This window comes from Chiloscyllium punctatum, chromosome 14, assembly GCF_047496795.1.
Source record: "Chiloscyllium punctatum isolate Juve2018m chromosome 14, sChiPun1.3, whole genome shotgun sequence".
NCBI lineage: Eukaryota > Metazoa > Chordata > Chondrichthyes > Orectolobiformes > Hemiscylliidae > Chiloscyllium > Chiloscyllium punctatum.
The window spans coordinates 16,801,455-16,819,127 of record NC_092752.1 but is presented as its reverse complement, the minus strand read 5'-3'; the positions used below and the strand labels follow the sequence as shown (position 1 = coordinate 16,819,127).

The window sequence follows — 17,673 nt, the reverse complement described above, 5'->3', positions numbered from 1 at the left end:
TATTCTAAAAGTGGCCTAACCAATGTCCTGTACAGCCGCAACATGACCTCCCAACTCCAATACTCAGTGCTCTGACCAATAAAGGAAAGCATACCAAATGCCTTCTTCACTATCCTATCTACCTGTGACTCCACTTTCAGGGAACGATGAACCTCCACTCCAAGGTCTCTTTGTTCAGCAACACACCCCAGGACATTACCATTAGCTGCACAAGTCCTGCTAAGATTTGCTTTCCCAAAATACAGCACCTCACATTTATCTAAATTAAATTCCATCTGCTATTCCTCAGCCCAATGGCTCATCTGATTAAGAACCCGTTGTGAATGAATTATTAGCTTTGTTTGATAAGAACAAGAGAAACGAGTATTTATATGATTTTATTATGTCAATTCAACTTTCATCATGAAATATTTGTGTTAACATCATACTTGGCATTTTATATATACTTACATTAGAACTTGTACTAAACTAGGAGAATCTACTTTTCTCTCGGTGTTATGGAATGTGGTTATGAACTGAGAAAATAGCTGCAGGATAAGTTTCTTTTGTACAAAGAAGCTGCAGTGACGTATGGTAGCCACAGTAGCCCTACACATAACAGAACAAACTCCATCCCCACTCAACGTAAAGATGAAGAATGACCTGCAGCTATTATAGTTCCAGAAATGTTTATTTCAAACATCACCAAATTCTAGTCCACTGCTGTGGTTCTGTACACCATCTTGGCAGTAAAATCAGGCACCAACTGATTTATCAGAAGATCTACAGTTTTCAGAATTCACTTAGCTTTCCAGGACCAAACCCCCTCCCAAAAACCAAAATTAAACTACGTGGAATGAGCAGAAAACATTCAACAGCTAACATCCTGCTTTGATATTGTGCCTTTAATGTGCTGAGATGTCTCAAAGTGCTTCACAGAAGTATTATTCATATTTAACACAAGCTACATAGGGAGATATTAGGGTGGGTGATAGACAGCACTGTTGCATTACTTCAGGTCCATGCAAGGTGAACAGTGAGACGTCAGTCATAACAGCACTGGAACAATGCTGGTTCAGCCAACAATGCCAACATCCCATGAATACATTTTTTAAAAGTCTAGGAGGTAGGAAAGACACAGCTTAAAGTTTCAACAGCAGCAAAGCTGAGCTATTGGCAGAGACACGGAGGTGGAAGTTGGTTGCCTTGGTGATATGGCGGCAACATGCAGAGAAGTTCAGGCCTATTCCCACTCCTAATTCATGTCACTAATCTGTGACAGCAACAGAGTCGGTGGTGAGGGGACAGAACCAATATTTTGTTGGAGCTAAGTTCTGCTCATTCAGCACTGGATGTCACACAAGCAGTGAGAAATCAGAGTGTGTGAAGAGTGTTTTGAGAGAGTAGCTGGTGAGGTTGAAGGTGCAAGTCAGTTGCCTCTATGTGGAAACTGGCATTTTTTCAGATGATATCATTTCAGAGCTGCATGCAGGAGAAACAAGGTGGCTTGATTTTAGATTGTCTGCTGCACCCTAAAGGGCAAGAGCTCAGATACGGAAAGAATAGCCACCGGAAGCCAAGTAAACACAGATAAAATTCAAAAATGGTCAGTCTGCTGATCAAGAGTGCAGTCTTTCCGACACACGTAACACATCAATTCCTCCCTGGGATCAGGGCACCCTCAAGACTATTCAGTGTTTTCCAAGCTGCACAGAAAAGAGTGGAAGACGAGACAAAGCTGGTTAGCATCTCATAGTTTCAGAAATCCATTAAAGATGAGTATTTTGTCTTAGGCCTGTCACCCCATCACATATATTAAACAGGAGCATTGCTTGCAAGGACACAGACCAACTAAAAAAAATCCACTAATCATCTACCAACGAATCAGATTTGTCAGTAAACTAAACAAAACAAACAATTTTGAATCTTTACCATTTGTGTGTATTTGGGACTCAATGTATAAATTTGCTCAGTTTACAAAAATAAAAAGAAGACATTCATTGAAAATCCAAGTGGCATAAAGACGTAAACAATGACCATAAGGACGGAGGGACTAACATTTCATTTTTCTTCAGCTGCTTTCATTCCCAAAGATCATGTTGCTGTAGGATTTCTGCTGCTGTTCTTTCATACTGTCTTTGACTTTGGCTCTCTTCAGAGCTCCGTCCCTGGAGAGAGAGAGAGAGAGAAAAAAATGCACTCTCATCTTCGGAGTTTTATGAATTTATAAGGACAAAGCTTGGATTTACTGGAAACATCTAGAGAACACACAAAATCAATAGTAACACTGGTGCCAGATGCTCATCTTTACATGAATTTTGATAATATCCAAACACATTCAAAACAGTACTCTTTTGTTAACTTCAAGATTAGAAGATTGGGTTTCCCATGCTTGGCAGAATTATTAGGGAGCTATTAGTTGTGCCAGAGTGATCAGTAGGCTATTTAGTGGAGAACGTGGAAGTGGGTACTGCAGATGCTGGAGATTAGAGTCAAGATTAGAGTGGTGCTGGAAAAGCACAGCAGATCAGGCAGCCATCCGAGGAGCAGGAAAATCGACGTTTCGGGCAAAAGCCCTTCATCAGGAATGAGTCCTCAATCCTGATGAAGGGCTTTTGCATCAAACACCGATTTTCCTGCTCCTCGGATGCCGCCTGACCTGCTGTGCTTTTCCAGCACCACTCTAATATTTAGTGTGGTATGTTCATCCACACAATGTGGTTTTTTTAAAAAAAATCCCTTGCTTCCACTGTTACTCTCTTCATCTTCCTCAGACCTGCATTCCCAACCCCACAATCCCTCCATCCCAGAGGGTGGCAGAAGCTCGCAAATTGTACAAAAGTACTCTGATACTGGAAATAAAATAGAAAATGAAGAAAACACTCAGCAGGTCAGGTTGTACCTCTGGAGAGAAAGAGAGAGTCAGCATTTCCAGACAATGACCTGGCTTTACGGAAGTGAGATACATTAGAAATGTCAGAAGTTTTGAGCAAACGGAAGTGGGGGGTGGGGAGGGGAGATGAAAAAGGGAAGATCTATGATAACATAAGACAGCAAAGAAAGTAATGGGAAAGTAAAGAACTAAAAATAATTCTGTATTATGATTATGGTGGAATTACTCAACTTTAATGCCCAAGGCTTTCATGGACTAAAAATGGTTTTAAAAGACTCTCCCAAAATGGCTGCTGTGATCACCTGACAAGCTCAGGCAACCCAAGTGGAATACATGAAATGGGCTGCCTCAGAATTACCATGTGGAACTGAAACTCAGTGAGGAGTTACTTTTCATTTTTCACTACCTTGGTTGACTTAATATCAATCAAACCCCAATTCTTAAAAGAGAAGTCTCCAAACATTCACTCCAGTGTATTATCCATTTAAAATAATTGCACAGAATAGTTACCAGGCGAGATCCACCAAGCCTCCCTGCTGAGCTATAGCCGCTTTGACTCTGTTGGCAAACTGCACAGCATCTTCATCTTCCTGTAGAGTAAAGGGAGAGGCAAATGGTCACTCAGTCATCACTCAGTTCCTGAAAGTTAAGATGTGCAAGAGTCAGTCCTTCATGAAAAAAAAATAATATCTCAACTAACATGATCATACAAAAGAATTTTTAAAGCATTCATTTTCAGAATCTCAATTTCAGTGTAGCGCGCGCGCGCAAACCTCCTTTGGTATCACTCATGCAATTACAATTGGGGCAACAGTTCTTCATAAGCCTTGTTCCTGACCCAAGGAATCAAAAAAATCAGGTTGACACCAAACTGCTGGACCTCCAGCCATTATCAAGGGGTGTTCAGGATCTGTGCAGAATTGACCACCCAAAGAGTGGCAGCAGACTCCTTTGAGTCAGAAGGTTCCAGTTCCAAGACCCACTCCCAATAACAGTGCACAAACTGTAGACTGACACTGCAATGCAGCATTGAAAGAGTGCTGCACTGGTTACGGGGCAAATGTTTCACAGCAGATTTGAGACTTCTCTGTCTTTGCTTGTTAGTGATCTTAGGAACTTGCAACAATCCATCACTATGTGCTAGAATGTGTTATTTTCCCCCAATTCTTCACCCCTTGCCAATCTTTATTCCTCAACAAATAAGTTTTGCCTGAGCATCATCGTCATCTTGTTGGTTCTGAGACTTTGCTGGGAGTATATTGGCTCCTGTTTCTCTCAGGATTCAGCAATGGCTACACTACAGGAGTAACACCATTGGCTAAGAGGCTTTGGGATATCCTGAAGTGTGAAAAGGTTCTACACAAATACAAGTCTTGCTTTCTCCTTACATTGCCTCTTGATTGATTATGGATGGTCAATCCAGCATTGGACTTACAGTCATGGAGTCATAGAGTCAAACAGCACAAAAAGAGACTCTTCAGTCCAATTAGTCCATGCCAAACGTAATCCCAAACTAAACTAATCCCACCTGCCTGCTCCTGACCCGTATCTCTTCAAACCTTTCCTATTCATGTACTTATCCAAATGTCTTTTAAGTGAAGCCTCTTCTGGATTACTGTGTCCAGTTCAGGTTGCCTGGTTATAGCAAGGATATCATTAAGCAGGGTTCAGAAGAGATTTACCAGGATGTTACCAGGTATGGAAGTTTTGAGTTATAAAGAAAGACTGGATAGGCTGGGACTTTTTTTTTCTCTGAAGTGTAGGAAATTGAGAAGGATCCTCCATTGGATAAGTACAACGTCTGGCTAAAGTTCACATTAAACCCACCAATTCCTCAGCCTTCTTTCACAAAAAGCCACAAAATGCTGAACCGTGACCATCCTTTATATTTCAGCATGTTTGGTTTTGACATTGGCATTGAATTTATGCCCTTCCTGTTTGTTGAAACTTCCTCCGTGCAGCTGTTTCCTGTTTTGTAAGTATGATTACGCAGCAATGAACAATGCTTGATGCCATCTCAGAACAGTCCATATCCAGGGAGGTGCTAACAAACACTGCCTGAGTACAATTAGCCTTATAAAACTTACCCGTCTCCAATTATTCTTATACAGCTCTCCATGGAATTCTTCATTACCTTCAGTCATTTTGAGTCTTTTAAAACCTAAATTTGGTGTCACTGAATATCTTTCCTTCCCTCGCCTATTTTTGTTTAGTCTCTCTGATTTCGGTGTCATCTGCAGTCCAAACCCTGATAGTTTAATTCATTTTCTAATTAAATTTGGTGCACAATTTGGCAAAACTGAAGTCAAAGGCAAATCAGTTCAAACTGAAGTGAGTGCATCAGCAGCTAGTGTTGTAGTGAATATCCTCAGGAGTGCAAGTTCCTGCAGTACCAGAGTTAAAGGGAAATGAATTCCATGAAACTGCAATACTGCCATGCCAGTGGACTGGAATCACTACTATTTCAAATTCAGACTTAAAAAGTGAAATCAATGGCCTGTTCATCAATTATCCAGTTACTGCAATATAAAATGAGTTGGCAATTATTGTGATTCTGAGAAATCATACATGGGATGGGCAAATAGGGTTGTTCTAATGTTGAGAATGTGAGACATGATTATGGGTTAATTAGTGAGAAATTTGTCCTATCGTACCTGCCCGGGAAGTCTTTATTAGGGATAACGTAAAGGGAGCTTTATTGAGAATCTAACCCATCCTATACTTGTCTTGGGGTGTTTGTTAAGATATTGTAACAGGGAACTTTGGCAACTAAATATCCCAGGATATCAATGCTTTAGGCAGGATAGAGAGGGAAGTAAAAGGGGTGGAGGAGTTGCATACTGATCAGAGAAGATATGACAGCTGTGCTGAAGGAGGGCACTATGGAGGCCTCGAGCAGTGAGTCAATATGGGCAGAGCTCAGAAATAGGAAAGGTGTGGTAACAATGTTGGAGCTGTCCTACCGGCCTCCCAACAGTGAGCATGAAATAGAGGTACAAATATGTAAACAGATTATGGAAAGATGTAAGAGCAACAGGGTGGTGGTGTTAGGTGGTTTTAATTTTCCCAACATTGACTGGGATTCACAGAGCGTTAGAGGTCTAGATGGAGCATCCAGGAGGGTTTTATAGAGCAGTATGTAAATAGTCCAATTCAGGAAGGACAATACTGGACCTGGTGTTGGGGAATGAGCCCAGCCAGGTGGTTGAAGTTTCAGGAGGGGATTACTTTGGGAATAGTGATCGCAATTCCGTAAGTTTTAGAATACTCATGGACAAAGACGAGAGTGGTCCTCAGGGAAGAGTATTAAATTGGGGAAAGGTCAACTCTACCAAAATTCAGCAGGAGCTGGGGAATGTAAATTCAGAGCAGCGGTTTAAAGGCAAATCAACATTTGATATGTGGGAGGCTTTTAAAGAGAGGTTGATTAAAGTGCAGGAGAGACATGTTCCTATGAAAATGAGGGATGGAAATGACAAGATTAGGGGACCATGAATGACAGGTGAAATTGTGAAACTAGCTAAAGAGGAAAAAGGAAGCATAAGGTCTGGGGGAATGAAGACAGATGAAGCTTTGGAAGAATATTGGGAATGTAGGACCAATCTGAAATGAGGAATTAAGGTGGCTAAAAGGGGTCATGAGATATCTTTAGCAAACAGGGTTAACGAAAATCCCAAAGTCTTTTATTCATATATAAGGAGCAAGAGAGTAACTAGAGAAAGGCCCATTCAAGGACAAAGGAGGAAAGTTATGTGTGGAGTGAGGGGAAACGAGTACTTTGCGATTCTTAATGAGTACTTTGCATTGGTATTCAGAGAGGAGAGGGACAGGAGGCTGGGGTTAGGAATACTTGTCTGATTACTCTAGGTCAAGTCAGCATAAGGAGGAAGGAACTGTTGGGTATTCTAAAAGGCATTAAGGTGGTTTCGCCCCAGGTCTGGATGGGATCTATCCCAGGTTACTGAGGGAAGTGAGAGAGAAAATAGCTGTGGCCTGAACAGATACCTTTGCAGCATCCTTGAACACGGACGAGGTCCCGGAAAACTGGAGAATTGCTAATGTGGACCCTTGTTTAAGAAGGGTAGCAGGGATAATCCAGGTAATTATAGACCGGTGAGCCAAATGTCAGTGGGAGGGAAACTGCTGGTGAAGATACTGAGGGGTAGGATGTATTCTCCCCCCCCCGGCCCCCCCATTTGGAAGAAAATGGGCTTATCAGTGATTGGCAACATGGTTTTGTGCAGGAAAGGTCATATCTTACCAATGTAATAGAATTCTTTGAGGAAGTGACAAATTTGATTGAGGGAAGGGCCGTCATATACATAGACTTCAGTAAGGCATTTGATAAAGTTCCCCATGGTAGGCTGATAGAGAAAGTGAAGTCACATGGGGTCCAGGGTGTACTAGCTAGATGGATAAAGAGCTGGCTGGGCAACAGGAGACACAGTAGTGGTGGAAGGGAGTTTCTCAAAATGGAGAACTGTGACCAGTGGTGTTCCACAGGGATCCATGTTGGGACCACTGTTGTTTGTAATATACATAAATGATCTGGAGGAAGGTGTCGGTGGGCTGATTAGCAAGTTTGCAGAAGATACTAAGATTGGTGGAGTAGCAAATAGTGAAGGGGACTGTCAGAGAATACAGCAGAATGTAGATAGATTAGAGAGGTGGGCGGAGAAATGGCAGATGGAGTTCAATCTGGGCAAATGTGAGGAGATGCATTTTGGAAGATCCAATTCAAGAGCGAACTATTCAGTCCTGGGGAAAATAGATGTACAGAGGAAAACTGGGTGTTCAGGTCTATTATTCCCTGAAAGTGGCAACGCAGGTCAATAGAGTGGTCAAGAAGGCATTTGGCATGCTTTGCTTTATTGGACAGGGTTTTGAGTAGAAGAGTTGGCAGGTCATGTTACAGTTGTATAAGACTTTGATTCGGCTACATTTGGAATACTGCACCCAGTTCTGGTCACCACATTACCAGAAGGATGTCGATGCTTTGGAGAGGGTGCAGAGAAGGTTCACCAGGATGTTGCCTGGTATGGAGGGCACTAGCTATGAAGAGAGTTTGGGCAGATTAGGATTATTTTCATTTGAAAGATGGAGGCTGAGCGGGGCCTGATTGAAGTCTACAAAATCATGAGAGGTGCAGACAGGTGAAAAGCAAGATGCTTTTTCCCCCAGAGTGGGAGACTCAGTTACTATAGGTCACAAGTTCAAAGTGAGAGGGGGAAAGTTTAGGGGAGACATGCATGGAAAGTTCTTTACACAGAGGGTGGTAAGTGCCTGGAACACCTTACCAGCGGGGATGGTAGGAGCAGGCATGATCACGTCATTTAAGATGTATCTAGACAGATACATGAATGGGCAGCAGCAGAGGGATACAGACCCTTAGAAAATAGGTGGAGGTTTAGATGGAGCATCTGGATTAGCGCAGGCTCAGAGGACCGCACGGCCTGTTCCTGTGCTGTAATCTCCTTTTTTTGGTTCTAGTTTTGGACTTGCCCACCCTAAAGATAAAAACCTTGACTATCTATCCTAGGCATGCTCCTCGTGATTTTACAAAGCTCTGTAAGGTCATCCCTCAGTTTCACACACTCCAGGGAAAATAGTCCCAGCCTATTCAGCCTCTACCTAGAGCTCAAAAGCTCTAACCCTAGCAACATCCTTGTAAATCATTTCTGCATCCTTTCAAGTTCAACAAAATCTTTCTGATAGCAGGGAGACCAGAACTGAATGCAGTATTGCAAAAGTGACCTAACCAACATCCTGTTCAGCTGCATAACAGAACTATTTGAGTTTTTCTGATGATCCGACAGCTGTTGAGGTCAGATTTCATCAAGCCATATATGTGACTTGAATGTTTCAGTTCATTTTCAGCATTGGTCCTGAGGAGATTTGACCTTTGCCTCAGGTGGTTAATCAGTATCACTGCAATTGGTTTCTGAGGGGGCTGTAACATTGGCAGTCTAGTTACAAGAAGATTGCAAACACCATTTGTGATCTTCATACAACAGTTTATGTTTGGACTCCTCAAAAATAGTATTGGAACAAGTGTGAACAGTGTTTGACATGATGAACATTCAGGGTAACGGTACAGATTACTACATTGTTAAATCCATCCCACACAAGCTAAAGCAGGTCCATACTGGTTTTGCTTTGAACATTGTCTGATGCTGATGAAACACTATTGCAAGCTTACATTCTTACCACACAAACATCCACAATGCATTTGCAAGTCATGCATTCTCCTTTTTTGCACACTTCTACCAAATATTCCTCAATCCACAAGCATAAAGGAAACGGCCTGTCTAAATATGCCTCGCGGTAAGTTGGTCTGGGGACCAAGAGTGACACTGTAGCTCCGCAGTTTGATTTTCTCATCTGGTACTGCAGAGAAACTTTTACCCTCCAACCTGCTCTACTTCACAACTTTCCAAGTTACGATAAGTTTTCCTGACCAACTGAAAACAATCATATAAAAGTCTTCCATAAAATACAAGCCGCTGGATGCGAATACAAAACAGAAAGTGAATTACCCCTGAACCAACTACCCTCCTGCCCTCTAACCTTGTAGAACTTGATGGTCCACTTAGTCTCAACTGCTGAATGACAAAGTCATGTGAAGTCAGTTAACAACAAACAAATCAGTTACCTGTCTAGTCATTGGAGGCAGGTACCAAACATTGCAGACTATGGCCCAGCTGGTCATCATCTGGAGCAGGTAGGACACCATTCCATATTTGCTGCTATTCCAAAATGCATCACCAAACTGAGGATCGTACTGTGACAAAAACAATGAAGCAAGCTCACTGAACGTTTGTTACTCTAGTCAACATTCAAAGAGGGCAACTGCAGCAAGTAAAAATATTAGGTGTTTATGAAAGCAAAATCTCACAATTAGCATGATTTCACAAAAGCAGCCTTATTTTTTCGTCAGCCAGAAAGGTAATGAAATCTTACACTGAAACTCAAGAGGAGGGGATTGATTATTTAGAAAAAGCAAAGAAATTAACTCTCTGCAATTATCTTGAAACAGAACACACAATCCTATCAATATCAATAACTGCAAATTTGAGAACATGAATGGTCACATGGTAACAAAGGAGAAATTTGTTTCCACTAGAAGAGGTGTCTATATTTTCTAAAGGTTGTGGCTTCAAATAAACCTGTTGGACTATAACCCGATGTCATGTGATTTTTTTTTACCCTTTTTTAAAAATACACAGAGTGGTTTGTGTGTGGAATGAACTTCCAGAAGAAGTAGTGGTGCAAGTACACTTACATTATTTAAAACACATTTGGACAAGTACATGAATAAGAAACATTTGGAGGGATATGGGCAATGTGCAGGCAGGTAGGACTAGTTTAATTTGGGACTATGATCAGCAGGGACAAAAGGGTGCGTTTCTGTACTGTATGACTCATAACTAGAAGACACAGTCATATGAAAAGAGCCAGTGGTGAGATGAGGAGAATTATTTTTCCTAAACACAAAGAGTTATGATCATCTGAAAGCAGAACTTCCAAAAAGGTGTAGAATACAGTGGTCTTGAAGGGAGGAAACAAAAGCAATTTCCCACAACTGATTCTTACGCCTGAAGGAATTTCAGCGATGAGACTTTTAACAAGCACTCTTTAATCAGTTTGAGCCTGCAACATAACTTGATGGCCAAATATCTCGAGAAGTAAAATATATTTTCTTAAAAATTGAAACAAAATGGTAACAGTCAAATTCAAGATGATCATTAATCATTTACCTTGATTGCAACAGGATATATTGTGCCTCCTACTTCAAAACTTCCTTTTTTAAACATCATCACAGACGTATTGTTTATGCAGGTACCTGGAAAGCAAGTTTCATATTCAACAGTTAGTTTGCAAATGTATACCCAAAAGGAAATACAGTTTGCAAAAGATTCCACTGTTAATCAACCAAGCTAACATTCCATAGTAACACATAGCCTAGGTCAATATCCAGTGTTTTTGTTTTAGGTGTTATTCCATTTGCTACAGTGTGATCCATTCCTCATGAATGGATGAAAAGGAAAGATTTGAATGTAAAATTGACTTATTTAAGAATCTTTATTTGTAAATTTAGTATCACAAGAATTATCTTCAGACCTTAAGCAGGAGCATGAGTCAGCAAATGAACTGCTGGCTAAGTAAAGACCAGTGACCCTTGACATTCCTAAAGACTAGAAATCAATCAAGTCTCAGAAGAAAACCATTGAATCCTAGACAACATTCTAATTTCTAACATGTATGCACACCTTTGCTCTGGAGAATACCAAAATATACATTAAAAATAAAAGAGTGGAGAACACGAATAGGCTATTCAGCCTCTTGAGCTTGCTCTGCTATTCACTAAGACCTTGGTTGATGTAATTGTGTATTCTCACCTTTTCCAATAACCTTTGACTCTCTCATCAGTCAAGTATCTATCTATTTCTGCTTAAAAATATTCAATGCCCCTGCCTCCACTGCTCTCAGGAAGACAGTTCCAAGGACTCTCAATCCACAGAAAAATATTTCCCCAATTTTCACCTTTAAGTAGAAGGCCCTTTACTTGAAAACTTTGCCTCCTAGTCCCGCAAGGGAAAACATCGTTGCAGCATCCACCTTATCTGGTTCCCTCAAGATCTTATAAGTTTCAATACAATCAGCACTCATTCTTTTAAACTTCAATGGTCATACACTCAGATTGCCCAGCCATTCCTCATAAGGTAACCCCTCCATTTCAGGTATCAGTCACACTGATTTTCTGTGAACTCCATCCAACGCATTTAGATTTTTTTCTTAAATAATGAAACCAAATGGTACACAGAGTATCCAGAAGTTCAATAAGAATATGCAAGGGACGGAGGAGAGATTACATGTAGAGCTTGTGCTAAATTATGGGACAGGTAAGCATATTTCTTTTAAATATGCCAGTTAGTTCAAAGTGATTCCTTTTGCACTTTCATAGGCTTTCAAGTAATACATGAAAGAAATGTGCTGGCCCTAAAATTGTCCTTACCTTCAGGAAATATTAAAATTGGCAATTTTGTCTTGTCTGCAATGTGATCACTTAGTCTGTGAACAGAACAGAAGACTCATCACGGGGAGAAAGCCTTTTGACAACTGTAATGGTTCTCTAATCTTTGTTCTATTTATTAAACAACAGGCCAGTTATTAATGCATATTAAAAAACCCAAAACATCAAACTCTAGACTACTCCAACTCACCATGCTCACCCATGATCCTCACCATGAAAGCTCCTCCCCTCAGAAGATTTTTTCAGGTTGAAAATATCAAATTGAGATTCACTGATTTTTGATATGTAAGGGTACTGAAGAATACTTAAGCAAGGCAAGTAGATGAGGGTTAAAATAGAAGTTCACAATGAACTAATGGAATGGCAGAACAGTTTGAGGAGCTGAATTGCATACTCATGCATCTATGTTCCACTCTTTTGAGTGAATGTTTGTTACAGAAGGCAATTAGTTATACTGTCTGTGTGGTAGATTCTGAGTCTGTATTTATTACAATGTCTGGAAAACAAACATACAGTTTTATCCCCAACAAGCATCACCATGACTAAATGATGACTGAATGACCAGGAAAACAGTTTTAATCAGAAGTTCAATATTTGCCTCCAGCAGAAAAAAGCAGACATTTTGAAATGTCATCGACTGCTTGCCTTTCCATCAGACAGCACAGAAACAACATCTATTCACAATACGCACACTGCCATGCATTTTCCAAATTCATAGCAACCACTCCCAATGTCCTATACGATCCCATTGTCCTATACAATCGGAAGGCCCTCACAGAACTTCCCATTCATTGAGTCTCTGAGAAAGGGGGCAATAACAGCCCCATTACTACCTGGGAGGACACATCAAAGGAAGAAAGACCTTGCTCAATATAGGCAAAACAAGATAGTGCAGACATTGGCAAGCTGAAATTAAAGCCAAAATTGCTGGAAATATTCAGCAGGTCAGTCAACATCTATGAATAGATAGAACTAACATTTTTTAGTTCTTAAAAAAGATCATCAACCTTAAAGCTTAACTTAGATGTTCTTTTCAGAGATGCTGATGCACTGTACTGAGCATCACCAGTAATTTCTGTTTTGTATAGGTAGCATCGTCCAGCAGCAAAGGACATGGCTAAAGCACTTTGCAGCCTGTGTAATATTTCTGAAGTGTGTCATATTGTAACGTAAAAATCACAGCAGTCTACTTGCACTCAAATATCATGGTCCTGTAAACAACAAGGTGAGAATGACTGTTTAAGTGATGTTGTTTAAGGAACTCAATGGCCAGCATAGGAATGGCTCGGCAGAAAAGATTGACAAGGTTGTTGCCAGGGTTGGAGGGTTTAAGCCATAGAGAGTGTCTGAATAGTCTACGGCTGTTTCCCCTGGAGCATCGGAGGCTGAGGGGTGACCTTGTAGAGGAGCATGGGTAAGGTGAATTCCAAACTTTTTCCCCCAGGGTAGGGGAGTCCAAAACTAAAGGACAGAGGCTTAAGGTGAGAGAAGAAAGATTTAAAAGAAACCTAAGCGGCAAGTTTTTCACACAGAGGGTGGTGAGAATGCAATGAGCTGCCAGAATTGGTGGAGGCTGGTACAATTACAACATTTAAAAGGCATCTGGATGGGTATATGAATAGGAAGGGTTTAATGGGATATGGGCCAAGTGCTGGCAAATGGGACTAGATTAGGTTAGGAGATCAAGTTGGGACGGACAAGTTGGACTGAAGGGTCTTTTTCCATGCTGTACATCTCTGTGACTCTCTCTCAATATTACAGTAGGATCATCAGCCGTCATGAGCTCAGCCCTGGAGTGGGAAGTAAAGCATGATCTTTCACCTCAGAGATGTGAATGCTCCCACTGAACTGCAAATTACAATCCAAATGATAAACCTTATTAAAGGAATGCAGGAAATACAACATTGTGGATGCAGCCTCTACTTTCGAGCAGTGTGTTCAAACCCTTGTTGGGACAATAAAAAGATTAGCACAATGAAAAGTTGATAATTACTAAGCTGATAACCATTACTGACCCAATCTTTCTCCACTTTAACTCCTGCAATCACGGACAGGAAAATCTGAACGAATGCAAGTTCATGATTGCCACGTGTAACAGTCAGTGTGTCTAACCTTTTTAAAACGAGATGGCGATCTTTCATTTCAGATCGTTCAAACCAGACATGGGGGCAAGCCTTCACCATTGACCTCTGAATGATTCCCATCAGCCCACCGTGGACCTGTCCAACCTGTTCAGAAATGGACCAATTAACTTTTTTTGCAGCCGATTTCTTTTTCCTCCCCACCATCATCACATTGAAAGAAAACAATTAACAAAGCACATAAAAAAATTTATCAAAACGCCCATTACAAGTTTTGCCTACCCTTTCAAACTCATGGACATTTCAGTAAAATTGCCAACGTTTCATCAGACTGATGCTCACTATTTAACAAAACTCACAGCAATTCTAAATCAAGAAAACAAATATTGACAAAATATTATGTTGCAGCTGTATAGGGTGCTGGTGAGGCCACACCTGGAGTACTGTATGTAGTTATTTGAGAAGGATTTAGGGCAGTGCAGAGGTGCACAGGAGATTCACTAGGTTGATTCCGGAGTTGAGAGGTGTGGCTTATGAGGAGAGACTGAGTAGACTGTGATTATGTTATGTATAGAGATATCTGGGTGTTCAGGTCCATTGTTCCCTGAAGGTGGCAACGCAGGTCAGTGGAGTGGTTAGGAAGGCATATGACATGCTTTCCTTCTTTGGACAGGCTATTGAGTACAAAAGGTGGCAGGTCATGTTACAGCTGTATAAGACTTTGGTTCGGCAATATTTGGAATACTGCATACAGTTCTGGTTGCTACATTACCAAAAGGATGTGGATACTTTGGAAAGGGTGCAGAGGAGGCTCACCAGAATGTTGCTTGGTATGGAGGGTGCTAGGTATGAGGAGAGGTTGAGTAGATTAGGATTATTTTCATTGGAAAGACGGAGTTTGAGGGGGGTCCTGATTGAGGTCTACAAAATCATGAGAGGTATTCACAGGGTGGATAGGAAAAAACTTTTTCCCAAGAGTGGAAGACTCAATTACTAGGGGATATGAGTTCTAAGTGAGGGGGGAAATGTTTTGGGGAGATATGCGTAGAAAGTTCTTCACACAGAGGGTGGTGGGTGACTGGAACGCATTGCCAGCAGAGGTGGTAGTGGCAGGAACGACAGCGTTATTTAAGATGTATCTAGACAGATACATGAATGGACAGGGAGCAAAGGGACACAGGCCCTTATAAAATAGGTGGCAGGTTTAGATAGAGGAACTTGATTGGTGCAGGCTTGGAGGGCCGAAGGGCCTGTTCCTGTGCTGTAATTTTCTTTGTTCTTTGTATATTCCTTAGAATTTAGAAGAATGAGGGGGTATCTTATAGAAAGATCTGAAATTATGAAGGAAATAGACAAGGTAGAAGCAGGGAGGGTGATTCCATTGGCGGGTGAAACTAGGACAAGAGGACATAGCCTCAAAATTAAGGGGAGCAGATTTAGGACTGAATTAAGGAGGAACTTCTTCACTCAAAGCGTTGTGAATCTGTGGAATTCACTGACCAGTGTAGTAGTTAAGGCTTCTTCCTTGAATGTTTTTAAAGCTAAGAATTTTTTGAACTGTAAAGAATTAAGGGTCACGATGAGTGGACAGGGAAGTGGAGGTGAGACCCCAAAAAGATTAGCCATGATCTTACTGAGTGGGGGAGTGATCTCGAAAGGCCAGATGGCCTACTCCTACTCCTAGTTCTTATGTTACTATTACGTCAAGCCTTTTGTTTTAAATCAGGCTATCTGTTGCCAGGGTTGGATTGAATCACCAAGCCATGTTTGCAAGGAGGAAACCAGCAGCAGGTAATGATGGTTATTACGTGATCTGCAAACCATTTGTTTTCCATGTTTTCCAGTTTATGTGGCAGTCTCAGGTTGAAATATTCAAACTAAAGGAAGAATCTAGAAGGAGTAAATGGCTCATTGGCTGGTGTGCCCAAATTTTCTCAAATAAAATTGCAGGACATACAGCCCACTTACACTATCAGATGTTGCAGAATACGCTCTGTATCTGTTCCTGGGACATCTGTATACTCTGCTGCAGCCATCGCTCAAATCTAGTTACCAGTGTGCCCAATTATTCCAGCATATTGTCTCTATGGTAGTTTTCTATTAACCAAATTTCAGAGGAAAACCATATGTGTACATAGTATTGAGCGTGGTGGATGGGAGTAGACATTTATGTAAGTTGGAGAACACAGTCCACCCACTGGTTGAAAGCAAGCAATTATCATCCATTCTGCCAACTGGAACCCAGAGTACTATATAGCCCCATCCACTATACTGAACAATCACAGGGCAGATTAGGATCACATGGCTTCTGATGTAAACACACAATTATTAATAATAAAACCAAAATACTGCAGATGCTTTAAATCTGAAATAAAAAACAGTTCTGAGGTCATATTGGACTTGAAATGCATTTTGTACTGGGCAGTTACTAAGCTCCAGTCAGAACTAAAGAACATACTAACTCAATATTTGCTGCAACCCAACTTGGAGGTTTCATTCCAAAGTTGTGCATTCCAAGAACCCCAAACAAGTTTGAACAAACCCACAAATCCGCCTGATGACCCACCAATGTTCATGTGACACATTTTTTAAAGGGATGCTGCCCAAACAGAAGATACACCAACTATAATACAAAACAAAATGTTAACTCTGTTTCTCTCTCCAGAGATGCTGTCATAGTTGCTGAGTTTCTCCAACATTTTGTTTTACTCCACACAATCATTAATGGAGCATACAAGGGATGGACATTCAAGCAACTCTTGGATAGGCACATGGAAGATACTACAATGAAGGATATGTAGGTTAGTCTGATCTTAGGATAAAAGGCTGGCACAACAGTGAGGGCCGAAGTGCCTGTACTGTTCTATATTCCACACAATCAAGGACATGGTTCCTGAAGCAAGGATATTATTTACTCTGGATAATTACCAGAAAACAGAGACAATATGGTGACTTCATCATTAGCTAAGTGCGCTCCTCTTTACTTAAACTTACCTCATGTGAATCTGTTATTTCAGGTTTTTGAGCCATAAAAATATAGCACTCCAGTGTCAGTTGGCTAGATGGCTGGTTTGTGATACAGAATTACACTAACAGCATGGATGCAATTCCTAAACCGGCTAAGGTTACCACAAAGGACTCTCCTTTACAAACTCTCCCTTCGCCTGAGGTGTGGTAATCCTCAAGTTAAACCACCATCAGTCGTCCGTCTCTCTCTCTTTCTCTCTCTAATAAGACTGCAGATCAACAGTCCCATAGGATTACGGTGATTTTACATCTGAAATGGGTATTCTAAAACTAGGGGACACAGTATGAGAATTAGGGCCAGAGATGATGGGAAGCTTCTGCACACAAAGGGTCGTAGATGTTTTGAACATGCGTTTCCACAAACGGTAGTGAATGCTGGATCAGTTGTTAAATCTTAAATCAGACAGAGACAAATTTGTTAAGCAAAACCTTTTAACAGATATGGGCCAAAGGAAGGCATATGGAATTAGGTCTCAGATCAGCCATTATTTCATTGAATAGTGGAACAGGCTTGAGAGCTGGAAGATCTACTGTTGTTCCAATGTTTTATTGAAATTGCTTCACCCAAATCATTTCATAAATCCAATTGTGGAAGCAAAACAATTTAATTCACTGGAGAAGAATTCAGGACATACCTTTTATTTTTGGCTGAGGAATAA

General features: G+C 40.9%; 1 protein-coding gene across 7 annotated transcripts in view; it reads right to left on the bottom strand.

Annotated features, from left to right (window-relative positions):
- Nucleotides 1–415: 415 nt before the first annotated feature.
- Nucleotides 416–17,673, bottom strand: part of gpat3 (glycerol-3-phosphate acyltransferase 3) — a 50,656-nt gene continuing 33,398 nt past the window's right edge. For 6 of the 7 annotated variants that reach the window (XM_072583978.1, XM_072583981.1, XM_072583979.1 and 3 more), the window contains 6 exons: nucleotides 14,019–14,134; nucleotides 11,889–11,944; nucleotides 10,630–10,715; nucleotides 9,525–9,653; nucleotides 3,383–3,462; nucleotides 1,898–2,147 (listed from right to left, as the gene is read on the bottom strand). In XM_072583978.1, the coding sequence (XP_072440079.1) occupies nucleotides 2,051–2,147; nucleotides 3,383–3,462; nucleotides 9,525–9,653; nucleotides 10,630–10,715; nucleotides 11,889–11,944; nucleotides 14,019–14,134 (564 nt within the window). In that variant the 3' untranslated portion in view covers nucleotides 1,898–2,050. Of the gene's footprint in view, nucleotides 1,686–1,897; nucleotides 2,148–3,382; nucleotides 3,463–9,524; nucleotides 9,654–10,629; nucleotides 10,716–11,888; nucleotides 11,945–14,018; nucleotides 14,135–17,673 lie in introns of those variants that run through there. The other variant, XM_072583976.1, reaches the window with a different exon arrangement.